Genomic DNA, 23,609 nt, shown 5'->3' with positions numbered 1-23,609 from the left:
CTATGGACAGCTTTCAGTGCATTCTGGATGACTTGAAGAAAATGACCAACATGATTGAAGGGAGCCGCTACAAAGACCAACTCAAGCAGCGCTATGAAGCTTTAGTCAATCAATTCCAGGACTTGAAGGCTAAAAATTCGCCGGTCAAGCCTTCTACGAAAGAACAAGAAGATGTATATCAATCTAATTTACAGGATATCAAGAGCTTTGTAAGTTTTCGGTGGGGGGTTTTTTATATGACTGCCTTACCATGTACTCATATGCACCCCGTCCTGTAGATCTTTGGTATCAAGCATTTCGGTAACGAGTGCTTAAGTCAGCATTATCAATTTAACGAACATGCCATGATCATTCCTGCCAAAGGTTTTTGGATAGAAGGAACCAACAAGTATACCGACCTACCAAAATCCATATCGACTACGCCGGATGAAACCCTGCCCGATTACGATGCGTGTGAATTGGAGCATTATGACCACAAAGCAACCTGGTTCCGAACTTATTTCGCAGGCCAGGATTACTTGACCCTCTGCGGGAGCTCCGTGGACAACCCTGTCCTCATCACTATCCTTGAGGAAATGCCCAATGCCAGTTTGAAAGAGTTGGATTCGGAGGAGGACGACTCCCCTTCTGATCAAGATACCCAATATCGTGTCATTGTGCGCAAAACCACGGTAAGTAGAGGGGGGCCCATGGTCTCTGTATGCAGTGTTCGATTATTGACGTTTTGGGTTGTAGCCACCGGACAGTCGAACGCTTGTTTCCAGTGCTCATTTGAAAGTCGGGTCTTCTGCTGCAAGTACGGCCTCAGCCAGCAGTGTCTACAATGACTTGACCAGCATTTGGCCGTCCATTGTGTCCCTCGTGGATGCCAGCATCGATACATCTGTTCTTCAGGTTGTCCACTCCAAAACTCTACAATCAAGTGGTGTGGAACAAAATATCATTCGCTTGGATGAACTTGGAGTAAGCCATCCGATTTTTTCTTTTAAGTATTTGTAACTCGCATGTCTAACTGACATACCCTAGGTTCATAATCGTTACAAATTTGGTGTATTGGTGGTGAAAGATGGTCAGACAAAGGAAGAAGATTGGTTTGCCAATTCGGAAACACCAGATGGTTTGGAGCGATTCTTGAATATTGTCTCCAAACGTGTTGAGCTCCAGGGTTACGAAGGATGGTCAGCAGGACTGGACACTCGAAGTGGTGACTCTGGAACCCACACCTATATCAGCATGCGAGACGATGCTACCCTGGCTTTCCATGTTTCCACCCTTATACCATCTCGCCCAGTGGATAAGCAGCATATTCAACGCAAACGTCATATTGGAAATGGTGGGTCTACTTTGAAAATATGTCCAGAGCTTATGTCGTGAGGGGTCCTAACGTAACTTTTTTGTGTTCAACAGACATTGTGTGTGTTATTTTCGTCGATGGCCGACAGCCTTTTAATCCAGCCGCCATTAAGTCGCAGTTTTTACATGTTTTTATCATTGTTCACGAGGAGCTGGTTGATGATCGACCTGTTTGGCGGTAAGACCCGGTTCTTCATGAGTCAGAATAAGATGATCGGTTCCTAATTCTTGCTTTATAGTGTGGAGGTGGTTGCCAACGAGAATGTTGGCAAGTTTGGCCCAGCGTTACCACCCAATGGCTTGTTTTACAATTCTGACCAGCTAGCATCGTTCATTCATGTCAAATGTAAGATACCATTGAGCTATGTTAGAACCATGCAGTGTCTTTGTTACTGACATGGGTGTTCTCCTTAGTGATCAACGCGGAAAACGCCGCTTTGAAGTCACCTAAATTCGCAGCGCCCAACGCACGAGCTCGAGAAGGCATTCTTCTTAATCATATCCAGCGCATTATTGGTCTGGTGCCCGCTGCTAAGAAACGCCATACGAAGTCTCCATCGACTCTGTCAGACCCCAGTGTCAACAGCCAACGTGCATATGATTCTGTTGTAGGACTGGAGTTTAACCTACCTGACAAAACCGCCAAGGTGCGACCCAATGCACTTCCGGGGATGAGCCGTCGACGCAGTACCCACGAGGCCGGTGGCTTACGTGTGAAGCCGTGGATTTCCCGCGGTAAGAAAGGCAAGGGCTATGGTCGAGACCAAGGTAAATAGACGCAACGGCGGCATACATGCTTTTATGAGGGTTTCTATTTACGATTATGCTACCTAGGCACACATCGCCGGAGTCGATCGGAATTGGATCTGCCCGTCGCTGTAGAGCAGTCGGTGCACGATGTGACTTTGCTGGATGCATCTGAACAAGGTGATCGCGATGGTAAGCATATTTTTTTCCGTTTCATGTATGCCATGCTAGCTTCAGCATACGCACTACTTTGGGATTGAATCACTGACTCTTCACTGTAGGGATTCGAAGCCGTGCACAGACGTTATTTGCTTCATTACAACAATGGGGAGGTCGCTGGAATGCCTCACCCTACCGACCTCATGCAGATGAACAAGAACTCGATGGCAGGTCTCCATCTGAAAACGTCTAAAACTGGAAAATACGTCTGGAGTCCACTCCTTTCTTACCAAGATTGCAGTATAATTTTTTTCTTTCCCATTGTTTTTCTTTTTGAGTTAAGAAAAAAGAAGGGTTCGTTTGCAAATGATCTCATTCCCCTTTGTTGGCATCAAAATACTTAAAAATATTATCACTGTTTAAGAAACGGAAAAAGAATGTGCTAGAGACGGACGGCTCTACTGTCGGTGAAATCAGTAATTTGCCACTAAATAGACAATAGACCTTTCGATATGGGAAACTGAGTCTGATGACAAGCTTGATGGACGTCAAGTATGTGAGATGCAAAGAAAGGACTTTACCGTGCATCCATCACCAATAGGAGTCAGAAGTGACATGTTGTCAACCAACCAAGCCAAGCCATGAAACACACAGTGTCCACTCCACTTTTACCAAGGGATCTGCAAGATGACACAAGAGCTAGTCAAAGTGTCAATTCACTGCATATTCTGCATATGGAAGGTTACGTACTAATCTGTTGAGATTGACCTCACGAATGATTCGTTCCCAATGGACAATTGTTTTTCGTAGGCCATTCCCATGACGTTTCTACAAACCTATCACAAACGAACCATAAGATGGCGCACTCAGGTCAAATTGAAATATTTGGTCAGTATTCTTATTATGTTACCGATGGGATATGTTTGGTAAAGAAACAAAAGACCATGGAAGACGACGACAGAGGGGACTCGGAAGGAAGAACACTTTGGCCACAATCTTGTTAGTGTTTGTTTAAATCATTATTGTCATTTTTGATCCTGAAAAGATGTGTTTGGAAGCAACCTTTGCCCTTGATTAGGGTAAATTGAAAAAATAAAAAATTAGCCAGGCCACACACTTTACCGTAGTGGCTGGCATGGGTGTTGGTTCGTCTCCCCCCCCCATCACCGATTTCATGCGTATTGTATTTATCAATAGCGCCGAGGAATGGACAGAAAACATGACAATCTAACGAGGGTTCTCAAACATTAAGAGAATGCAATCTAACAAGCCAGACATCAAAAAGCAAAAGAGTAATGTACATGCTCGATGGGAAGTCGCATAGAGCGTGAGCAATCTAGCTCAATTCATACCATGGCATGGGATGAGGTAGTCCCTACCAGACGTTGACACTCGATTCTTTTTACATACATCACTTCTTTCATGCCCACCATCATATCATATTGCAGACTGATCCTTAACTTCCGATTAGTGCACCCTTTCCTGTTTTTTACTTGTTGCATATCCTCTTATCTATTTTCTTTCTCTTCGCATTAATACAAACACATCTCTCTTTCACTTCTCTTTCTTTATTTTCACTTTCCTACCCTTTTGTTTGGAAAGAGCTGACAATCTTTTTGTGCAACATTCCCTTAAATATTTTTATATAGTTGTTTCATTGTCCTGAATATTGCACCTCTTCTTTCTTGATCGCCCCTCGCTGAACCCGGTTCTTTCTATTCACATCATGACACAGCAGACATCCAATCCGTCTCAATCCATGCCACTTAATCCTGTGCTCATGGGGTACCCTACCAACGGGTCTTCTCAATACCAAGCCAATTACAACTATAATTCGGCAGCTGCCTATTACCATGCCCAGCAACAACAGCAACAAGTAGCGCAATCTCCATCCCAGCACCATCAAGCAGCGGTCATGAGTGCTGCCGCTGCTGCCATGTTCAACGACAATGACCAATACCCTACTTATGAGGATTTTCAATGTATTGTACAAGAGTATCTCGATAATTTGAGCCCAAAGAAGAGAGACAAGGCTTTAGTAGACCAACACCGCTATACATTAATCTTGCAAGTACTCAAGGATCCCCGCAATACGGCCATCTCAACTGCGCAATTCCGATTTTGGGTTAAGAAAATGTTTCAACTTGCCCCTACCGACACACTCGATATTGTTTGTCACGACAATAAACCCGTGGCAATGCGAGAACAGATATATGAAATACTGGTTAGAGCTCATAGAGAAGCACATCATGGCGGCCGAGACAAAACGTCTGCTTTGGTAAGCAACCTATTATTTTTTTTGGGGGGAGAGGGGTAGCATTCCGTACCGTAACAGTGAAAAAACCCTACACACATTCCACACAAACAAACAACAATCCTCATCTAAATTTTTTCATTTCCTTCCATTCCACTTCTACACTAGGTACGCCGTCGGTATTCATGGATACCCAAAGAATTGATTGCGCGCTTTGTACGGAATTGTCCATTCTGTATATCGAGGCGAAATAGCAGCCAAAGCCCAAGCATCGGTGCCCCCAAGACGCCCAGTCCTACCAGCAGTTATCCTGAAAACAATGGTGTTCCATCCTATGTCTACGATGGATCCCAAACGTCTCATTTCTTACGAACGCCGTTTGAAGACGATGATTTATCTTACAAAACCTTGACTCCTGAAATGGATTTTGATTATGTGCCTACTGGACCTCAGTCCAACACTTCATCCGTCGTCGTAGCCGCCGCCGCGGCAGCAGCAGCGGCAGCAGCGAATTGCCATGGTCCAGCATCCCCTTCGCAACACTATATTCCCGACCCATTCGGGAACACCAACTACTATTATGCATCTCAGCAACCGCCATCGCATCAAGCGTTTGCTGCTCAACGTCATGCTCAAGCTTCATCACAGCAGCAGGATCACAATGACCAGCAACGTAACAACCTGGCCTATGCTATGGTAGAAATGGGTATGCATCCATTTGCTTCGTCGGAAAACTATGGTTATCAGCAGCCCTATGGTAATCCTTACACCGATATATTGGGCATGACGAGGGTCCCACCCCAGGATGAATGCTTTCAAGACCTCTCCAGTGTGGGTCGTCCAGCATCAGCTACGGCTGTAGCGGGAGTTGACCTCCTGTCACACCACCGGTTATTCCAGTAACCTGTCAAATTTTCGCACCCACCCCACCATTTTGAAACCCTCCCTCATGCATGATACCACTTCGTTTACCTTTCGTCCGTTTTTTTCTACTATTTCTTTGAATCATTACTGTTCTTTTACGAGATCTCTTTAGAGATCATACACCAAATCGTTTCATGGATTTTCAACTCGTCAAAAAAAAAACCCCCCCCAAAAAAACAGAATGGATCATCCTCTTATTACTGCTGATTTGATCTACCCATAATTCTACCTTTCTCTATCGTCTTTGTTTTTTTCCCTTCGCTTTCTGCGAGTTACCTACGATTTATGTAAGTACTTTTTCTACATTTGAATGGTCTCTTCTGCACCTATGCTCTTCCCATCTTCGACTTTCTTCTCCTCTCCTCTGTGAGGAATTAGATGAACTTGCTCTCTCTCTTCATGTGTGTATTTTAGCGGTCCAATTTATATAAAACATCCCTTTTTTTGTGTTTAATTTTGGCAGTGAAATCCTACTCGGAGATTCCATTGAAATTCAACAATTTTTTTTTTCTATACCAAAAAGTTGATCCCAGCATTGTACTTCATTGACATGTCCGCCGCCTTGGAGACCGCAACGGTCCCTGCCATCACCACCGAGGACGACATTTCGGAAGATTTCCCCCATATCAAAGCTGATCAGTGTCTGTTTCTCCAACTGCCTAGTGGCAATGTCAAGCAAATCACACTCAAGCCCGACACGTAGGTTAGCGTTGGTTAGATCAGAGATGCGATCCCGCTTCTAACGTGGTTGCTTTGCAGAAAAATACCGCTTGGCAAGTTCGGTACATTCAAGGCAAACGCTCTGATCGGCCAGCCGTTTGGATTGACGTACCAAATTCTCAACAATAGCGGTGACATCAAGCCTGTTCGCAATACCGCATTAGAGGACATAGGTAGGCTTGAGCAGTGGGGATGTCTGCACCACTGTACTGACTGACCAATGCATCTTTTCTGCCGGTGTAGAGTCGACTGAAGCCAACAATAGAGAGATCTTTGATAGCAAGGATGCTCAGAAATTGACCCATGAAGAAATCGAAAGGATGAAGCGCGAGTTCCCTGATGAGGCCGATGAGGAAGTAAGTTATGGGTGGATCGATAGAGCACATTGAATCGGCATTAACGCTTGCCATCACCTTGTTCAGAGCATTATCAAGAAGATTATCGAGTCCCACTCCTCCTTCGAAAAGAAAACCGAATGGTCCAAGGCCAAATATGTACAAAGGAAGAAGAAGAAGTAAGTTGGCGTCTGCATCGTATAACCCTCGATTTTTCAACACTCATCCATGTCTTCTCAAGGTTCTCAAAAGAATTCACTCCCATGCGACCCACTTTATACTCTGTAGCAGAATACTTTTTTGAGCGAAATCCAGAAAAGATTGGGTATGTTAACATATCCCAAGATTCCCATTTTGACCCGTGGCTTGCCCTAACCTTGTACATTTGATTCACCCTACAGCTTCCTTCGAGTGGATACACTTGCACAAATACTCAATTTTGCCAACGTCCACGCTGAAGCTCGGTACTTGGTGGTCGACGACACCCAGGGTTTGTTAATATCCGCTGTCGCTGAACGTATGGGAGGCTATGGACAAATCATGGGAATCCACGATGGCTTGAGTTCCAATTACGACGTTCTTCGATATCACAACTTTTCAAAGCGTATCTTGGATTCCATTTCCACGCTGCCTTGGACTATGGTCGATAAGGACGAACCGACCAGTGGTAAGTATACGTCTAGGTGCGTGATCCCAGAGGGCCTTTCACTAATCAATACTTGCGTATCCATAAGATGGATGGGTGGAGTTCACTGAAGAAGAGTTTGAAGGGTTGACTGATAGAGAAAAGATCAATTACACCAGAAGAAGAAAGACTGTAAAGCGAATAGAAGCTGCACGAGCTGTTTTGAATGAAGGAGGGTTTGATGGGTACGTACATAGCGCGCGTCCTGGCTGGATGATCACCTCCCATTGACTTTTCTATCCAGGTTGATTGTCGCTTCGCAATACTTGCCAATGTCTATCCTAGACAGACTCCTGCCTTTTGTTGCCGGCTCTCGTCCCGTTGTTATCTACAATATCAATAAGGAAGTCTTGATTGATGCCTTCCTCCACATGCGATCCTCCAAGGAATACGTTGGTGTGCAGATGACGGAAAGTTGGCTCAGACGGTACCAGGTTCTGCCTGGCCGAACACACCCTGAGATGACCACCAGTGCTGGTGGAGGCTACATCCTCTCTGCATACCGCACCTTCGACACACCTAATCCCCACCTAGATGCATCGAAAACCGAAGAACAGAGTGAAGCCAAGAAGGCCAAGACGAGCCAATAGAGCTACTTTTTCAAATCATAATAAAAATATATATACATAAAAAGCGAAAGATGTAGCAAATTCGATATATTTCGAAGTAGTGGTTGGATGTAAGGCGGCGGGAGAACAAAAATTTCGTCGCGTTCGTGTCCAGCTTGATTTTCTTTGTCTAGCGAACGCGTTTTTTATAACTCTCCTGCCATTCGCCATGAATGCGGTACACAATATGAATACACCGGTGAAGTCACATAGTCAAGCGGTAAGTATGGCTTTGCAACGTGTCTCTCTCTCTGTACTGCTGCTCATGTTCCTTTCGAATCACCCTAGTCCGATGCCAGTTTTCATACGCCTTTGCGGCCGGCGGCCAGCTCTGCCATACCGCCAGCTCCCCAATCCGCCTACGTCGACTACACGCCGCGCCATCTCCACCCGCCGTCTACGCCCGCGCGTCGCTCCCAGGTTCAAAGCTACATGGATTCCCCCATCGTGCGACGACAACTAGGGGTGAATGCCGACGTGCGGTATATCTCCCCCGAGCCAGCCGTGGAGCAGCAGGAAAGAGAGATGACCATGCTGAAGGCCAGGAAGACCGCTGACTGGTGCGTGGACGACTTTGACGTGGGCCAGCATATTGGTACGGGTAAATTCGGACGAGCGTACATGGCACAGGAAAAGACAAGCAAGCATGTTGTCGCCCTCAAAATCCTGCAAAAGGAGGAGATCCAGACCGCTCAAGTGTTCCCTTTTCTGAAGCGCGAGATTGAGATCCAAGGCCATCTACGGTGAGTGCAGTGACCCTTTTGCCGCTTCGCTTGACCAAGTCCTCATATGAACCTATCACCGCAGACATCCAAATATCTTGAGATTGTATGGTTATTTTCATGACGACGAGCATGTTTACATGGTGTTGGAATATGCTTCGAATGGTGACTTGTATCAGCTGCTGCGAGAGAAAAAGCGTCTGAGTGAGCGTCAGACTGCATTGGTAGGCTATCTCACACCTATGTTTGCCTAAGTCCACTTTACTAATTTAGGGGAATGGTACCTGCAGTACATGGTTCAAGTGACCGATGCCCTGATCTACCTTCATACGCTGAACGTCACCCATCGAGACCTCAAGCCTGAGAATGGTAAGCCGGGGAGAACGAGCGCTTTCATGCATGTACAGACTCTCTTATTCATTTTCTTGCAGTCCTCATTGGCCAAGACGGCCGTTTGAAACTGGCGGATTTCGGATGGGCCATTCACGACCCTAAGCCAAGGTAAGTCATTCTGAGCGGCGTTCTATACGACGATGGACGTGGGCAGTGACGTTGTTGCATGACAGACGCCGAACCTTTTGCGGGACGCTGGATTACCTTCCCCCCGAGATGGTAGAGAGCCAGCCGCATGATCAGCAGGTCGACGTGTGGTCGCTTGGCATCCTGTGTTATGAGCTATTGACGGGGGCGCCGCCGTTTGAGGATCTGAACGAAGGCTACACCGCGACCTACGAGAGGATTCTCAATGTTGAATACACGTTCCCGCCCCATGTGAGCGACCTTGCGCGCAAATTCGTTCAAAAGGTACACACCCTCTACTGCCCCCCTCCATGTTGCATGATTCACTGACTCCCTCCATCACAGCTGCTGAAAAAACATCCACAGGATCGTTTGGCCTTGAGTGAAATACACCATGATCCATGGATTTGCAAATACATGGCCAGTCAAACCGCTCGCCACCGCAACCACTAGATACCCCTTTGTCAACCCCATTCGTGTGTATATTATTATAATAATGTGTGTGATTTATTTGGAAAAAGAAATAATAAGGAAAACCAGAAAATATTCCACATTAGCGGAATGGGATGGGGTGGCAGGATACGTACGATATGGGAGTGACTTTTTCTTTTTTATCCGGGGGGAGTCGCTATTTACATGATGATCTGAGGTTCAGTGATATTTGCAGCTATGCTCTTGTGGGGAAGAATAGAACCACCGTTGACATAGATCTCATCCTTGATAGTGACATCGTCACCGAGGACAGAGTTGCCTTCCACGCGGGACCATCTGCCAATGGAAGAGTGCCATCCGATAATGCTGGAGTGGACCCACGCAAAGTCCTTGACAATGGCACCTTCAAGGATAACACAACGTTGCAGACGAACACCATCGCCAATCACACAGTTGGGTCCAATGACAACGTTAGGACCAATTCGGCAGTCCTTACCGATCTTAGCTGAAGGGTCAACCAAGACATTACCCTTGTGAACATAGTCGCAGCTGGGGCTGGCAAGCATTTCAGGTTGGTTCTTGGCCAAATGGGAAAGGTATAAGCAGGTACCGATGAGGAAATCCTTGGGTTGACCGACGTCCATCCAGAAACCTTCCAAATCGAAAGTGTGGAGTTGACCATCCTCGGCAATGAAAGGGAAAACTTCCTTTTCAATGGATGTAGGCTTGAGCTATAAGGGGGATGACGAAATGAGTCCAAGCTGTTTTGCCAGCAGAAACACACACACACAAATAGTGTTACTAACCTCAATGCGATCAAGAACAGAAGGGTTCAACACGTAAATACCAGCGTTGATCTTGTTGCTGATAAAAGTCTGGGGCTTCTCAACAAAACGCTCAATCTTGCTGGAGTTGGCGTGGTTGACAACAACACCATACTTTGAAGGATCATCGACCTTGGTGACAATGATCGTACCCTCACCACCATGGGCCTTGTGGAAGCTGGCAAGCTTGTCAAAGGGATAGTCGCAGATCACATCACTGTTGAGAACAAAGAAGCAACTGTCGTCCTTTCCAAGGATTTCGCGTGCCAGAGCAAGAGGGCCAGCTGTACCAAGGGGCTCTGTTTCAACGGAGAAAGTGATCTTCACGTTGAACTTTTCTTCATACTGCTTCAAAACAGCCACCATGATTTCTGGTCTGTAGTTGACAGCAAGGACAATATCGCGGACACCAGCCTAAATGGAATGGGTGAGAAGATGATGACGCAGCATGCAAGATGATGAGAATGCGAGATGCTTACCTTTGCCAAGTGTTCGATCTGATGAAGAATCATGGGCTTGTTAGCGAATTCGACCAATGGCTTTGGGAGGGTCAAAGTGAGAGGTCTAAGGCGAGTGCCAAAACCTATCAGGAAAAGGGAGTGAGTATGCAGTGCAGTGTTGTTGCCCAACCAACGAAGGGGTGGTATTTACCGCCAACGAGAATGAGAGCCTTCATGATGGTTTCAAAGTAATGGAGAAAGAAAGAGTCAAGGGTTTCTGGATGGGCGGGCGGGAAATTGACTCTTTTATAAAAGCGAATTTATTTTTTTTTAAAATAGAAAAAAAAATATGTACCCAGCGGGAATGAATGCCGTCACTTTCAATCTTGTTCATAAGCTTCTCGGTTAATGTCAAGTGAAAACGGAGGTCAGGGAGATTGCCATGCCTCAATATGCTTCTGCTTGCTTCTCTTCAAGGCGGGAAACCAGTCGTTCTAATTTCATCCCATCCACACAACCCACTTGAATCTGATTTCCGCTCTTTACCGCTACCAAGCTTTGATCGTCCGATATCCACGTCTTGACGGAATTTGCCTGTGGAATTTTTATAAGCTATTGGCACCATTCCAACCTTTTCAATAAAAAAAACCCTCTCTCTTACCACACGCTGCATCTTGCCTATTTGCCGCAGCGTATCCATTTCATTCTCATCATCCAGAGTGATCCAATGTGCAAAATACACATATAAGGATGGTGGTACACCCGTCTCTGTGGTGGTAAAAAAAAAAAAAAAAGTAGGACCATGTAAAAATAGGTGGTTAATTGCCTATGGTTTGTTTACTTGCCGATGGAAATGTTGAAAAAACTACTGACTAGGTACATGAAGCATGTTCACTACATACCATCTTTTACGGTGGTTAGCCAGGTTAAGTCGCTTCTATCTTGCACATGGCCTGTCCTGAGTCGTTGGCAGTGATTTGGTCCGCTGTCGGAAAAAGAATAGACAAGATTAAGATCGTCCAGTTGTTTAACATCGTGGACTGGGTCAATTTGGTAGGTTGCACACACGTCGATCTCCACGTCAACCTGGAGTACGGCAGCTGTGCTTCGCCTAGTCAAACCGCTACTTGTCTGTAATTGAACGTTGTACAGTGGGGTCCTAGTCATCAAGCCAAACATATAATTTTGTTTAATTGAGGATTTTCAATTAATCGATGAGTCCGAAATTTATTGGGTGGGTTCCTTACTTTAGCGTATTGCGGACACGAGCCCGTACCCAGATCACATCATCGTTCACACTATGCCAAGCGGTCAAAGTGACCTGAGCACTCTCCTGGCTATGTTCGACGGCGGCTACTTCGTCTGGTGCAGAGGTCTCCAGTAAGGATACCAGACCAAATGGCCGTCGTCCGGGTTTCCATCTCCTGCGTTTTATGGCCCCATCCGTAAACACGCCCTGAAAATCCCTTTCAAGCAGTGCATGGCTTGACTGTACCAACTGGCGCTTGGACGTCAGTAACGTTTGTGTCTTGCGGAGCTTGAGCTTTTCAGAAACCAGTTGCTGCTGTAAGGAATTGAGCATGATGTTGAGGTTCTGAATCTTGTTATCTGGTAGCAAGGACCGATGAGAAACGGTGGCAGACAATGCGGCTTGTTGCATCAACATTACCTTGATCCATAACGATACGAACGCTATCGACCCATGAACAGATAGGGAATGCAAGTCAGTGGAGATTCCAGCAGAAACTAGGGATTCAAAGACGTGAATAATTTTTTCTAATTTTTCGCGTGGTGTCCAAGTGACTTTACATGCCCAACGCGCGCAGTGCATAGAGTCAATTTGAATTTCAGTTTATTAACTTCCACACTGTGGTATCTGATGTTTTTGTCTTTGTAGCGCAAGAAAAAAATAATAGAAGAGCTACTCATGTCCAGGCTTTTTTTTTTTTTTTGGATGATCCAGTTCGACCCACTGTTCTATGGCAGAGTAGCAGCTTTGAAAGCTTCAAATGTCTTTTTGGCAGCTCCTCCATACACTGACTGCTTAGCCTTTTCTACGCCATCTTTGTAGTCGCTCGCAACACCACCCACTACTAAAAGAGCAGCAGCGTTCAAAAGAACAAAGTCAAGAATGGGGTCGCCTGCAGGAAGTTCGCCATTGAGTAATCGCTCAAGAATGATGGCGTTCTCGTGGCAGTCGCCTCCTTTCACCTCTGACAATGGATGTGTCTGCAGTCCGAAATCTCTAGTAGGGTGAAGCGTCTGTTTGACGATCTCTCCGTTCTCATGTAATCGCCATACCTGATGAAACGAAAGAAGGTCAATAACTTATCCAACACATCGCCTGACACAACCATCCATACTTACATCAGTCTCGCCAGCAGGACTGATCTGAAAACGGGTTGTCAAACAGGAGAGTCAGTCAAAGTCCATTCAAAATCATCCATCCCATGTCGCCACACTTACCTCGTCTAATTTCTCAGCGCCACACACAACCATGGCTTCCTTGACACCCGTCAATCTCAATGCGTTGGCCATCAACAAACCAATACCGGGTGAGTGAACGCCTGTGATGGTTCGAGCAGGTCGAGCAGGGTTGCTCATAGGACCTAACAAGTTGAAGATGGTGGGGACACCAATCTCCTTGCGTGTAGCAGCAACGTTCTTCATGGCAGGGTGATAAGTTTGCGAGAACAAGAAACAAAAGTTGGTAGTGTCGATGATGTGAGGCACTTGGGTTGGTGTAACGTTGCTAATATGACAGCCATGAGCTTCCATCAGATCTGCTGAACCGGATTTGGAAGATGAGGCACGGTTACCATGCTTAAAGAGATGGCATATAGATTTAGAAAACGGTGGAGGAAAGTATATATATATGGGATTCAACATTCACCTTGGCAACTTTGGCACCGGCTCCAGCAGCCACAAGAGAAGCTGTGGTGGAGACGTTATACGTGTTGTGACCGTCGCCTCCCGTACCGACAATATCCACCACACAAGACTCCAAGTGAGCGTGTTCGCTGTAGTGTATTGGGAGGGCAAAAGCTCTCATGGTTTCTGCGCAGGCAGCCACAATCTCGGCGTCAAGGTCTTTGCCCTGAAGTTTCAACCCGATTAGAAAAGCGGAAATCTGACTGGTGGTGGCATGGCCTCCCATGATGGCATGCATGGCTTGAGCGGCCTGCTCAGGGCCGAAGGTTTCAGGTTCGAGCACAAGTCTCTTGATGATCGATCGGATGGACACTGCTTCCTCAGTTGATTTGGCAGCCATTGTCAAGGTCAGGATGAAGAAAAGGAATGAGGGTTTGTCTTGCGTTCGGCCATCACTCATTGACTCACATTTTTATTGATTTACACTCCGCCGCATCTGTTTGTCCTGGATTTCGCAGTCCCGTTTCTTCCCAACACTTGCCCATTACTTCAAGCAACCAACCAGGTAAACCTGATCGATACGCCGCCGAAACTGAGGTGACTGTACTTACGGCTAGTAATGACATTCTCGCTGTGCACTACACTGAAGCATAGGGTAGACTGTGAAGAATCTCAACGGTTCTGCATTTGCACCAAAGGCATCGAATTTCTTACTGAAAGCATAATGTTACTTTTATGCTCAAGGCATACCATAAATGAGATGTCACCTTCGCTCAAATGGACGTTCCCATCGTTAACGATATCCAGCCAAAGGTTTGCTCTCCGACGGCGTGCAAAAATGTTGGCCGTGACTGCCTCAGCGAACCCATTTAACAGCCAAAATTTTTTTCCTGCTCTTGTTTTCTTTATCGCTTCGGCCCTTGAGTCCTTTTCCATGGGGTGTACGGCCGCAACTTCGTGTTGCTTAATTTTGGCTCGACCCCACTAGCGCAGTGCTAGTGATTGGACAAGCTTGAGTCATTCTGAAGCAAGATATCTATACCTCCAGCTTACTTTCCCGTTTCACTCCTTGCCTACCTCACGGTATTCCTCAGGTGGAGTTTTGGGCTGTGCTGGGGATATCTCTTGCGAGCTATATAAAAAAAATGAAATATAAATAAACCACGTTGCGCAAGCATATAGAATTTGGGTTGGATCGATGGATGCCGTAAAGGAATGCTGTACGGACGCTAGATCACACACTTTGTATCGCATGATGGTCGTATGAGCATAAACTATCCAATGATAACATGAGGGCTTCACCCGAGCCTCACTGGGTTGGTAAATAGCGCGATAGGTGAATGAGCCTTGACATTCAATGTAAAAATGATTTATATATTTTTGGACAAAAGTAAAAAGTAAAGGCTCGTAATTGCATTTCTAGTTTACACTATTTTCTCAATGGCGCAACCTTTATTTCTTCTGTTAAAAGTGAAAAAAAAAAAAGTTAGAACACCATATTGAAGACAAATCATCCATTCACAATCGAATGCTTTACCTTCTGAGCTTCTTCCTCAGCCTTGTCACGAGCACGCTTCTCACGGGCACCGAGAGTGCGAGCTTCGGAACGAGCATAACGCAACTTCTGGAAAGCCTTGAGTTCCTTCTCTTCAGGCTTGATGGCACGGGCTTCCTCACCAGCAACAACTTGCTCAATAGGAAGAACAGCACCCTTAAGCTGAGAAACACCGGAAACATCGGCGGCATCACCGTTCTTGGGCTTGCCAGCCTTGCGGGGGAAGACGATCAACTTAGCCTTGTAGGCCTTGAGGCGCTGAACGTTAAGCTCAAGAGATTCTTGAGACTTGTTGCGGCGACGGTGATCAACGGAGATACCGATTGTGAGGGCCTGCTTGCGGTTGACACCAGCCTCCTACAAAATTTCGAGACCGTCAATACCAGACAAACGAAAAAAAAAATATTCGTCACAACAACATACCTTGAGCTCCTCAAGAGTGAATCCACGACCAGCACGGAGCTTGGTGTTGTACTTGATGGTAGGGCAACGGACGGCAGGGCGGAGAAGGCCATCGACGGGTCTAGGGGCGATGCTAGCAGCCTTCTGGATACGTGCGATTCTTCTAGACTTCTTGCGGCCGGGTTGATCGAACCAAGTCTTGACACGGCGCTGCCAGTCCTTACGGAAATGCTGGTTGGGCAGCTGATTGTTGTGTTTCAAAACCATTGCTCAACTGTGTGTGATGAAGCCAGCAAAAAAAAATTGTTGCGAATTCCAAGGTTAAAAGATGTTGTAGGTCGCAAGGGTGAAAATATTAAAGTCAACGTCCAGGACATAGAGGGAGAGGGGAGAATTCATATTGTTAGTGGAATGGTTCTAATGAGCAGGCAGAATTTGCATCTTGGTCAATCTCCAAATTTCGTCTTTGCCAAAAGGTGTTGGTGTATATCAATCGAGCATCCATCCATCCATTGTCGCATCTATCCCATCGCTATATACCCATCACCATCATTCCCTTCATAGATAGCACTGTGTGTACATACGGATTTGATGAAAAAGAGGACGATACTATTTCGCTGAGGTCTTCACCTCATATCCGCACTGACCGAACCCAAAAAATCAGTGATGTCAGCAATTGGTTGCCAGCCAGAATAAAATTTTAAAATTAACAGTAAAAAAAAAAAAAAAGCCCACACACAGTTGCTTCAGCAAAAGGTAAATCAATGTTGCCGTGGCAAAGACTTTGCTACTCTCAAAGCGCAAGCATTGTGATTACACTGTGTTGTTGAATGGATTACTTTCTGTATATGATTCTTTAGAGGCTATTTTATGCTGTCACTACTAGTGAATATTACCATTCTATCAGGGGCTTTAAAGGACTAAAGGCTCAAGTAGGGTAATGCTCTGTGCGAAACACCAAGCTATAGTAATAACTTTGTGTGCTTCTACTAGCGGCGTCAAAATGGCGATACAACTCTGATTTTCACACCATACAAGTAATGAAATAAATATCGCGTTATGGTGATATAGGTGGCTGTTGATCACCTATCGCCAGACCATCGAGCCTGCTCCTTAGAAAGGTCGATCACAATGACAATGTGAGTACGGCAAAGAGTGCCAATATCAAATTGAATGATTCAGGAGCGTAGACGCAGACAAGTTATTTGACACTCTTATGATGCGCTAGTGTAGCCAAAAGGTCGATTCTAGATGAAAAGTATAGCCCCGCTTACAGCATATTTGTAAGTAAACTGGCCGACGCCCGCAACAATCTACAGTCTATCGAAATAATCATTACATGAATGATCTCAATGCTAAGCCTGCATATTGGCTGGCTTCCCAAGCCATGGATTATTCCGATTTTATGGTGACGGTCGCCATGAAATAGAACAGCGTCCGCCAAATCAATGGTTGGCCCATAATGGAGTATTGACATAATACCGCCACAGACAGCATTAGGAACGGATGGTCGTTCACTAATGACTACAGGCTTGTTCCGGGCGGGCGCTCAGGTAGGGCGATTTATTGTCAGGCAATAAAGAGACTCCGGATACTCACGTATTGGTGCTCTGATTTTGCCAATGACCCCCACATTCATGACTGTTCGTATTTTAAGCATGGCGCGCTTTGTCGGTAACTCTAATGTCCAAAAGCTAAACATAAACAAAACGTCTTTCACTACGGTCTCATCGTATCCAAAGACCGGTTTCTGGGGCCGGCGCCAACGCCTTTCCACCATTTTATGAGCAGCCAGCTACCTCAATGGAATTAGCCCCATAGCCACGCCGAGGAAAATGTGGGACCCCACAGTACCTGTGCATAGCGCCTTGACTCACACGCTATGATCTGATGCAGCAGTCTACAGTGGTAACCAAAACAAACCAAGTGAATCATATTCTGCATAAATGGTTTTTCTCTTTTTTGAAATGTGAGACCTGCTATCTGTTTAAAGATTTCTATGGCGGGGCCACAAATACAAAGAACACCGCTTTACCTGATATTCTCAGGTCAGCCAGCATATGGTTGCCACCTCGATCTACTGCCTTCGGACAGAGCCGAAGTTGTGATCAAGGAGCTTGATTCAAAATAGATAGGCAATTTGGTATATGAAAAAGTTTTAAACATGGTCTTAGCCGTAATTTATTGACACACACTGTCATAGCAGATCAGGAAATGACGAAAAATTTCCAATGAAGTAGGTATGTGGCTAAAGCCACCACCCGAGAGTGTTGGACCAAGCGAGATTTCCTCAGGTTCCCATTTGCTGACAAATTTTTAACTTGGCGGCCAATGAAATGAAACTTGCCAGTTTGCTTACAGGCTTAGTGATTTGCACTATGCCTTGTCCTCCATATACATCGACAGTGGAGGGCACATTATCATCGAATAAAGGCGGTATTGAAGGTGTAGAGATCGCATGGCGTGTTTAGCAAAAAATGTGTGTTGCCGGCCAACTTTTCGATTTGGGACTTGAGGTGACTGATCCAGCTCAGTGACAGTATTAATAATCGCTCCATATGAGCCACAATATCATTTATGAAAAAACTGCACGCTGGAATGAAAAAAACGTACTTTACGTTGTTATAGAGAGCACAAAATACATCTATACTATCTATTAATGCTCATCAAATGGTGATGCCTACCTTCACTTGCTCTATTATTCATCATGATCGGTCAAATCACGTGATTTGAACGTTAGTGTAGTCCGTCTCAAGAGCGGGCGGAAATCCAAAGGAACCGACCAGCCTTTGTAAAGAGAATTAATCCTTCCTCTTACGACTCCAACTACCCATCGTCATTCATCTACTACTTCTCTGCTGAGCATAACAACAGCTCTAGCGAACATAGCAACACACTTTTAGAGTTGATACCACCTCAGTCAGTATCCATTCAACCATTCACCAGCTAACACCATTTTGATTTATAAAGCAAACTCCAGCTAACGACTCACAATTTTGAAATCAGACTTACAAATCAATCGCTCAATTACAAAGAGTAGCATGGAGGTAAAACCTTTCTAGAGTCTTACTTCTCTTCTTGTCTCTCTTATTCCATCTTACTCACGCACCCACCCACCTCTCCCTTCATGTCGTCGTACCTCCTGGCTTATCAGGCTATTCTAGACTTCGACAATGAACTCGATGTCAATCTACTGGATCGAGTCATTGACACTTTTTACGCAGGAGCTGGCACAGAGGTATGACCTGTTTCATTCAACGTGTATTGCTTCCTTTTCAATGTTGTACATGATGTACAGCCAATATTTATTCACCTAACACCAAGGTGTTTTTTTTTCGCCGTCGTGTAACTGATTGCCTCATTTCTAACGTTTATTTTGAATACAGCAACAAATGGCTCAGCACCTGTTGACGCAGTTTCAAGATAATCCAGAAGCATGGACCAGAGCCGATTGCATCCTCGAACGTTCAAATAGCACGCAATCAAAGGTCAGTATGCCAATGCCTTTTTTTTTTTTTACAAATTTCCGCAGTTATCGTTTTCGAGTTAGTCATCGCAGTAAAAAATTACAAGCTGAACACTAACGAAAATACATTTCTCCTTCCAACCGTACTTTTATGGAAATTTCTCAACAATGACCATAGTTCTTCGCGCTTCGAATCCTTGAAAAGTTTATACAAACTCGTTGGAAAGTCCTACCGGCAGAAAGTAGAAGCGGTAAGCCGAATCCAGTAAATCGCCTTATTTGGTAAGACAATTATTAATTCAATCCTCCAACCACCAGCTATTCGCAACTTCATAGGCAATATCATTGTTAAAGTCTCATCTGATGAAGAGACGTTTACAAGAGAGAAGACGTATGTCAGAAAACTCAACATGGTCCTCGTTCAGGTATGACATAGCCTATTCAATAAGGCATTTATGTGCCAAAAGAACATTTTCCATTGACCATTTTATTTTCCTTTGGTCTTACTGTAGATCCTGAAACAAGATTGGCCAGGTTCTTGGCCAGGATTTGTTCCAGAAATTGTTGCTTCCAGCAAGAGCAATCTAACCATCTGCGAAAACAACATGAACATATTGAAGATCCTCAGTGAGGAGATTTTCGACTTTTCTGAACAAATGACGCAAGCCAAAGCAGACAGTCTTCGAAAATGCATGTGCAGTCAGTTTGCTGCCATCTATCAACTTTGCAAAGAAGTCTTAGATTGCGCCAAGAAACCCGAGCTTATCAAAGTTACTTTGGAAACACTTTTGAAGTTTCTTAGCTGGATTCCACTCGGCTACATTTTCGAGACCGACCTTGTCACCATTCTTTGCAACAAAGTACGTATTCATGCATGTTACTGAATGTTGTCATTTTTACTAACCCCGCACATAGTATCTCATCTGCCCAGAATACCGTATTGCCACCCTCAAGTGCTTGACTGAAATTGGTGGTCTCTGCGTACAAGAGAACTACAATTACTGCCGCAAATTCGGTGCCATGTTCACCTGTGCCATGACCCATATTAACAAGATGGTTCCCTTGACCAAAGGTTGGTTTCCGACCTTAGCTTATAAATCACATAACGTTTTGCCTTCTCCTGACTTTGACTTCCATTTAGACTTCGAGTCATGCTATGCAACAGGCATCGATCATTGCGACGAGTTTTTATTACACCTTGCCTTGTTCTTGACGTCGTTCCTCGGCGCGCACGTCAAAGTCATTGAAGAGAAATACCCCAATCCAAAGTTACTCATCAATGCGCATATCTATCTTTTGAAAATCTCCCGAGTGCGCGACTGTGAAATTTTCAAAATTTGCTTGGAATACTGGCGAAGCCTCGTCCAATCACTGTACGAAGACTATCGCACGAAATTGATTGACGGTAACATGCAAGCTGAAGGCCAACATGACTCTCGCGCTCGCAAGTTCCTGTACAAGGACGTGTTGACTAATTTGCGCTTGTTGATGATTGAACGCATGGTCAAGCCTGAAGAAGTAAGTTGTTGAAACGGCTATGTACTTTATACTGCATCAAACTCATTTTTGTTTCAACTACTCACAGGTTCTTATCATGGAAAATGAAGAAGGCGTCATCGTACGCGAATTCATGAGAGAATGCGACACCATTGTACTCCACCGAAATATGAAGGAAGTACTCGTTTACTTGACCAATCTCGACGTCAAGGAAATGGAAAGAATTATGACTAGAAAGTTAGCCAAACAGGTATTTACTGATCGAAGATCAACCATGAAAAAAAGAAACAATGGTTGTCGAAAGCAAAAACTCATGTTTTTCTCAACTTTTCTCAGATGGACGGCTCGGAATTTTCATGGACAAATCTTAATCAATTGTGCTGGGCCATTGGCGCAATTTCTGGAGCCATGAGCGTGGAAAGCGAAAAGACGTTTCTTATCGAAGTCATCAAAAGTTTGCTGACGCTTTGCGAATTGAAGCCAGGAAAAGATAATAAGGCTGTGATTACTTCCAACATAATATACACTGTTGGTCAATACCCACGCTTCCTTGGAGCTCACTACAAGTTCCTCAAGACGGTCGTCGGAAAAGTTTTTGAGTTCATGCACGAAACCCACGAAGGCGTTCAGGATATGGCTTGCGATACGTTTCTCAAAATTGCCCAACACTGCAAGCGCTCATTCATTCTCCCACCCACTTCCGACCAACCTCCTATGATCAACGAAATCTTGGTCAATATGGAATCCATCACCTCGTCCCTATCTCCGTGCCAGGTAACTATTTGCCGAGCCCTCCCCCCCCATTCACCCACCGATTATTAATCCATCTTTCTTGCAGATGAATGTGTTTTACCAAGCCATTGGCCATCTGATCTCATCTGAGCAATCTTACACTATTCAAGTACGGCTGATGACAAAGCTTATGACGGCACCCAACACGGCAGTAAGTAATTGGACTTTCCGACGTCATCCCACCATGTTTTTGCATGCTAACATACCATTTACTTAGTGGATTGCCATTATGGACCAAATACGACAAGACCGAACGTCCTTGGAAGAACCCACTACTATAAAAATCTTACGAAATGTGCTCAGTACCAATACCGCGGTCTGTGCGTCCGCTGGACCCATCTATGGCATTCAGTTCGGGACAATACATGCTGACCTCATCAACCTTTACCAAGTATCCGATGAGATTATGGAAGCTCAAATAGCAGAAAAAGGTACAGTTTGCATTGCAAAGCCATGGCTGCTTGCTTGATTGTATGCTAAACAATTTCAATTTTAGGCGCATTGGCCGTCAAATTACCCAAAGTCCGCGCTGTTCGTAGCATCAAAAAGGATATCCTCAAATTGTTCGAACGCTACGTGCGTACTGCCGAAGACTTGGAATCATTGACCGAGGGTGTCATGCCTGGCATTATGAACGTTGCTCTTTGCCATTATCGCAGTACCATTGAGGAAGCCAGAGACGCTGAAGTCCTCAACATGACGGCTGCCTTGCTTGACCGAGTTGGGGTGAGTTTCATGCTTCACCTTAAAAGTGTTTAAATCGCAATATTAACGCCCTTTTTTTATTCCTGCAGCCACTTGCTTCGATGAAGGTGCCATGCATTCTCCAGTGTCTGTTTGAAAGCACGCTGACCATGATTAGCAATGATTTTTGCGAATACCCAGAGCACCGCCTAGGCTTTTACAGTCTACTCCGAGCCATCAATCGACGATGTTTCAAAGGTAAGGAGGAAGGCCAGATATATGCCTTACGTTCATGTTTGACTTATCCATTTTTTTTATTCTCTTTAGCATTGCTATCTCTAGAAACCAGCACTTTCAAGCTCGTCATTGACAGCATCATATGGGGTTTCAAGCACACCATGCGCGATATTTCGGAAATCAGTCTTGAACTCTGCTATGATCTTATCCAAAACGTGAGCCGATGCGACACAGCTACGAGTGATGCCTTCTATCAATCATACTATCTGTGCATTATGCAAGATGTATTCTTTGTCCTGACTGATACCGATCACAAGAGTGGTAAGCAAGCGATTCTGTTTTCAAACATTGAGCATCTGAGTTTCAAACTAACCTTGGTTGGGCAGGCTTCAAAGGTCAGACCGAAGTATTGGCCCGCCTATTCCAGCTGGTATCTGCCAATGCCATCAAAGCCCCACTCTATGACGTTGCGACTGTCAGCAAACCTGGCATGAGCAACAAAGAATTCCTTTACGACTATGTCTCTGAATTAATGCAGAATGCTTTCCCGCACTTGAAGAGGTAAACATTTGAATCTTGGTCACTTTTTCGTCTTGACAGTACTGACCCCCTCTCCCCCTCAGTGCCCAGATTAAAGTGTTTGTCACATCCTTGTTCGAGTACAATGTCAATTTGGTCAAGTTCAAGACTGAAGTTCGAGACTTTTTGATTCAATTGAACGAATTTGCTGGCGACACCGATGACCTGTATATAGAAGAGAAGGAAGCCGAATTGGAACAGCAACGAAAGGCCAAGCTAGCGAAAGCTTTGGCTATCCCCGGTATGGTCAAGCCTGCCGACCTACCTTCTGCTATGGACGAGGATGGTGGTTCATAGCTCAAAACTCTTCTCTTCTCTCCCCACTTCGATACCTTGTTATATATATACATATGTACTTTTTTCACCTTCCACTTGCTCCATCCCTCTTTTTGTAACGCATACTGCTTCGCTAACCAAGGACTTGTTCCTTTTATCCTATTTATGTTATAATGAAAAAAATCTACTGTATTGTGAATAAACAAAAAAAGTGAAAAGAAAAAAAAAGAGTTCAAGACCACGGTAAAAAAAAAAAAAAAAGACACGAGAAAAAGTGGCGAATTGGTATGTTTAGAAGGTCTCAATGCAGACTTGAGATGGAACGGTGGCGTCTGGCAATTCATAGGCGGTGAGAGTACGCCTTCGCAGCCGCTGGCTCTTGGCTATATTATGAGTGTGAACCATATGAAGCCGTGGATCGACCGTGACTGAGCCATGCTGGGCTTGATCGGGAGCAAACCAGGCTTTGAATTGACACCACAGGGCCATGAACGACGAGGCTTCGGGCAGTTGTTTGGGTGAAGCTGA

At 45.0% G+C, this 23,609-nt stretch overlaps 10 protein-coding genes across 10 annotated transcripts; 5 read left to right on the top strand and 5 right to left on the bottom strand.

Annotated features, from left to right (window-relative positions):
* Positions 1–215: 215 nt before the first annotated feature.
* Positions 216–2,572, top strand: K450DRAFT_255136 (uncharacterized protein). The gene is made up of 8 exons (XM_051591301.1): positions 216–671; positions 736–963; positions 1,027–1,333; positions 1,408–1,531; positions 1,593–1,699; positions 1,768–2,121; positions 2,188–2,292; positions 2,382–2,572. Exons 1-8 carry the CDS (start codon positions 345–347, stop codon positions 2,510–2,512), a joined length of 1,683 nt encoding a protein of 560 aa, XP_051441823.1. The 5' UTR covers positions 216–344; the 3' UTR covers positions 2,513–2,572.
* A 1,413-nt stretch (positions 2,573–3,985) lies between these two features.
* K450DRAFT_274397 (uncharacterized protein) lies at positions 3,986–5,416 on the top strand (the record flags this gene model as incomplete). The annotated part of the gene is made up of 2 exons (XM_051593119.1): positions 3,986–4,537; positions 4,682–5,416. 2 exons carry the CDS (start codon positions 3,986–3,988, stop codon positions 5,414–5,416), a joined length of 1,287 nt encoding a protein of 428 aa, XP_051441822.1.
* A 168-nt stretch (positions 5,417–5,584) lies between these two features.
* On the top strand, positions 5,585–7,836 carry K450DRAFT_255126 (uncharacterized protein). The gene is made up of 9 exons (XM_051591300.1): positions 5,585–5,724; positions 5,961–6,136; positions 6,197–6,330; positions 6,401–6,513; positions 6,580–6,671; positions 6,734–6,817; positions 6,894–7,159; positions 7,227–7,362; positions 7,422–7,836. The coding sequence occupies exons 2-9, from the start codon at positions 5,988–5,990 to the stop codon at positions 7,765–7,767; spliced, it is 1,320 nt and encodes a 439-aa protein (XP_051441821.1). The 5' UTR covers positions 5,585–5,724; positions 5,961–5,987; the 3' UTR covers positions 7,768–7,836.
* Positions 7,837–7,942: 106 nt separating this feature from the next.
* K450DRAFT_255118 (uncharacterized protein) lies at positions 7,943–9,569 on the top strand. The gene is made up of 6 exons (XM_051591299.1): positions 7,943–8,528; positions 8,593–8,731; positions 8,798–8,876; positions 8,939–9,008; positions 9,074–9,311; positions 9,372–9,569. The coding sequence occupies exons 1-6, from the start codon at positions 8,218–8,220 to the stop codon at positions 9,477–9,479; spliced, it is 945 nt and encodes a 314-aa protein (XP_051441820.1). The 5' UTR covers positions 7,943–8,217; the 3' UTR covers positions 9,480–9,569.
* On the bottom strand, positions 9,503–11,010 carry K450DRAFT_255112 (uncharacterized protein). The gene is made up of 4 exons (XM_051591298.1): positions 10,934–11,010; positions 10,762–10,865; positions 10,265–10,696; positions 9,503–10,189 (listed from the first exon to the last, which is right to left on the bottom strand). The coding sequence occupies exons 1-4, from the start codon at positions 10,956–10,958 to the stop codon at positions 9,659–9,661; spliced, it is 1,092 nt and encodes a 363-aa protein (XP_051441819.1). The 5' UTR covers positions 10,959–11,010; the 3' UTR covers positions 9,503–9,658.
* A 9-nt stretch (positions 11,011–11,019) lies between these two features.
* On the bottom strand, positions 11,020–12,487 carry K450DRAFT_255106 (uncharacterized protein). The gene is made up of 4 exons (XM_051591297.1): positions 12,392–12,487; positions 11,970–12,330; positions 11,625–11,881; positions 11,020–11,490 (listed from the first exon to the last, which is right to left on the bottom strand). Exons 1-4 carry the CDS (start codon positions 12,399–12,401, stop codon positions 11,195–11,197), a joined length of 924 nt encoding a protein of 307 aa, XP_051441818.1. The 5' UTR covers positions 12,402–12,487; the 3' UTR covers positions 11,020–11,194.
* Positions 12,488–12,509: 22 nt separating this feature from the next.
* Positions 12,510–14,082, bottom strand: K450DRAFT_255102 (uncharacterized protein). The gene is made up of 4 exons (XM_051591296.1): positions 13,616–14,082; positions 13,189–13,545; positions 13,090–13,113; positions 12,510–13,023 (listed from the first exon to the last, which is right to left on the bottom strand). The coding sequence occupies exons 1-4, from the start codon at positions 14,051–14,053 to the stop codon at positions 12,700–12,702; spliced, it is 1,143 nt and encodes a 380-aa protein (XP_051441817.1). The 5' UTR covers positions 14,054–14,082; the 3' UTR covers positions 12,510–12,699.
* A 428-nt stretch (positions 14,083–14,510) lies between these two features.
* Positions 14,511–14,905, bottom strand: K450DRAFT_255099 (uncharacterized protein). The gene has a single exon (XM_051591295.1). It carries the CDS (start codon positions 14,845–14,847, stop codon positions 14,656–14,658), a length of 192 nt encoding a protein of 63 aa, XP_051441816.1. The 5' UTR covers positions 14,848–14,905; the 3' UTR covers positions 14,511–14,655.
* Positions 14,906–14,920: 15 nt separating this feature from the next.
* K450DRAFT_255093 (uncharacterized protein) lies at positions 14,921–16,161 on the bottom strand. The gene is made up of 4 exons (XM_051591294.1): positions 16,135–16,161; positions 15,572–15,824; positions 15,131–15,502; positions 14,921–15,054 (listed from the first exon to the last, which is right to left on the bottom strand). The coding sequence occupies exons 2-4, from the start codon at positions 15,815–15,817 to the stop codon at positions 15,046–15,048; spliced, it is 627 nt and encodes a 208-aa protein (XP_051441815.1). The 5' UTR covers positions 15,818–15,824; positions 16,135–16,161; the 3' UTR covers positions 14,921–15,045.
* Positions 16,162–18,815: 2,654 nt separating this feature from the next.
* On the top strand, positions 18,816–23,311 carry K450DRAFT_255082 (uncharacterized protein). Its single transcript, XM_051591293.1, has 15 exons — positions 18,816–19,038; positions 19,195–19,267; positions 19,335–19,441; positions 19,529–19,876; positions 19,932–20,088; positions 20,158–20,534; positions 20,602–20,763; positions 20,850–21,287; positions 21,352–21,456; positions 21,523–21,736; positions 21,802–22,031; positions 22,100–22,247; positions 22,317–22,547; positions 22,613–22,787; positions 22,850–23,311. The coding sequence occupies exons 1-15, from the start codon at positions 18,943–18,945 to the stop codon at positions 23,100–23,102; spliced, it is 3,114 nt and encodes a 1,037-aa protein (XP_051441814.1). The 5' UTR covers positions 18,816–18,942; the 3' UTR covers positions 23,103–23,311.
* The last annotated feature ends 298 nt before the right edge of the window (positions 23,312–23,609 follow it).

Source organism: Umbelopsis ramanniana (assembly GCF_025399195.1).
Source record: "Umbelopsis ramanniana AG unplaced genomic scaffold K450scaffold_58, whole genome shotgun sequence".
Classification (NCBI taxonomy): Eukaryota; Fungi; Mucoromycota; class Umbelopsidomycetes; order Umbelopsidales; family Umbelopsidaceae; genus Umbelopsis; species Umbelopsis ramanniana.
This window is presented reverse-complemented; position numbering and strand designations above follow the sequence as displayed.

Bases quoted from the DNA above. Each gene is read 5' to 3' on its own strand.
- K450DRAFT_255082 (XM_051591293.1), top strand. From the start codon at position 18,943: ATGGCTCAGCACCTGTTGACGCAGTTTCAAGATAATCCAGAAGCATGG. The intron at 21,288-21,351 runs GTAACTATTTGC...TCTTTCTTGCAG, and splicing joins CGTCCCTATCTCCGTGCCAG to ATGAATGTGTTTTACCAAGC. The intron at 22,032-22,099 runs GTGAGTTTCATG...TTATTCCTGCAG, and splicing joins CCTTGCTTGACCGAGTTGGG to CCACTTGCTTCGATGAAGGT.
- K450DRAFT_255136 (XM_051591301.1), top strand. From the start codon at position 345: ATGATCATTCCTGCCAAAGGTTTTTGGATAGAAGGAACCAACAAGTAT. The intron at 1,532-1,592 runs GTAAGACCCGGT...CTTGCTTTATAG, and splicing joins GATGATCGACCTGTTTGGCG to TGTGGAGGTGGTTGCCAACG. The intron at 2,293-2,381 runs GTAAGCATATTT...TCTTCACTGTAG, and splicing joins TGAACAAGGTGATCGCGATG to GGATTCGAAGCCGTGCACAG.
- K450DRAFT_255112 (XM_051591298.1), bottom strand. From the start codon at position 10,958: ATGAAGGCTCTCATTCTCGTTGGCG. The intron at 10,866-10,933 runs GTAAATACCACC...TTTTCCTGATAG, and splicing joins GGCTCTCATTCTCGTTGGCG to GTTTTGGCACTCGCCTTAGA. The intron at 10,190-10,264 runs GTTAGTAACACT...TCCCCCTTATAG, and splicing joins CTGTTCTTGATCGCATTGAG to CTCAAGCCTACATCCATTGA.
- K450DRAFT_255099 (XM_051591295.1), bottom strand. From the start codon at position 14,847: ATGCGATACAAAGTGTGTGATCTAGCGTCCGTACAGCATTCCTTTACG.
- K450DRAFT_255106 (XM_051591297.1), bottom strand. The intron at 11,882-11,969 runs GTAAGGAACCCA...CTTGATGACTAG, and splicing joins CGTGTCCGCAATACGCTAAA to GACCCCACTGTACAACGTTC. The intron at 11,491-11,624 runs GTATGTAGTGAA...TTACCACCACAG, and splicing joins GCTAACCACCGTAAAAGATG to AGACGGGTGTACCACCATCC.
- K450DRAFT_255102 (XM_051591296.1), bottom strand. From the start codon at position 14,053: ATGAGTGATGGCCGAACGCAAGACAAACCCTCATTCCTTTTCTTCATC. The intron at 13,546-13,615 runs GTGAATGTTGAA...CATCTCTTTAAG, and splicing joins CCGGTGCCAAAGTTGCCAAG to CATGGTAACCGTGCCTCATC. The intron at 13,114-13,188 runs GTAAGTGTGGCG...ACCCGTTTTCAG, and splicing joins GCGCTGAGAAATTAGACGAG to ATCAGTCCTGCTGGCGAGAC.
- K450DRAFT_255093 (XM_051591294.1), bottom strand. From the start codon at position 15,817: ATGGTTTTGAAACACAACAATCAGCTGCCCAACCAGCATTTCCGTAAG. The intron at 15,503-15,571 runs GTATGTTGTTGT...ATTTTGTAGGAG, and splicing joins TCACTCTTGAGGAGCTCAAG to GCTGGTGTCAACCGCAAGCA.
- K450DRAFT_255118 (XM_051591299.1), top strand. From the start codon at position 8,218: ATGGATTCCCCCATCGTGCGACGACAACTAGGGGTGAATGCCGACGTG. The intron at 8,529-8,592 runs GTGAGTGCAGTG...CTATCACCGCAG, and splicing joins GAGATCCAAGGCCATCTACG to ACATCCAAATATCTTGAGAT. The intron at 9,312-9,371 runs GTACACACCCTC...CCTCCATCACAG, and splicing joins CGCGCAAATTCGTTCAAAAG to CTGCTGAAAAAACATCCACA.
- K450DRAFT_255126 (XM_051591300.1), top strand. From the start codon at position 5,988: ATGTCCGCCGCCTTGGAGACCGCAACGGTCCCTGCCATCACCACCGAG. The intron at 6,331-6,400 runs GTAGGCTTGAGC...CTGCCGGTGTAG, and splicing joins TACCGCATTAGAGGACATAG to AGTCGACTGAAGCCAACAAT. The intron at 7,160-7,226 runs GTAAGTATACGT...CGTATCCATAAG, and splicing joins TAAGGACGAACCGACCAGTG to ATGGATGGGTGGAGTTCACT.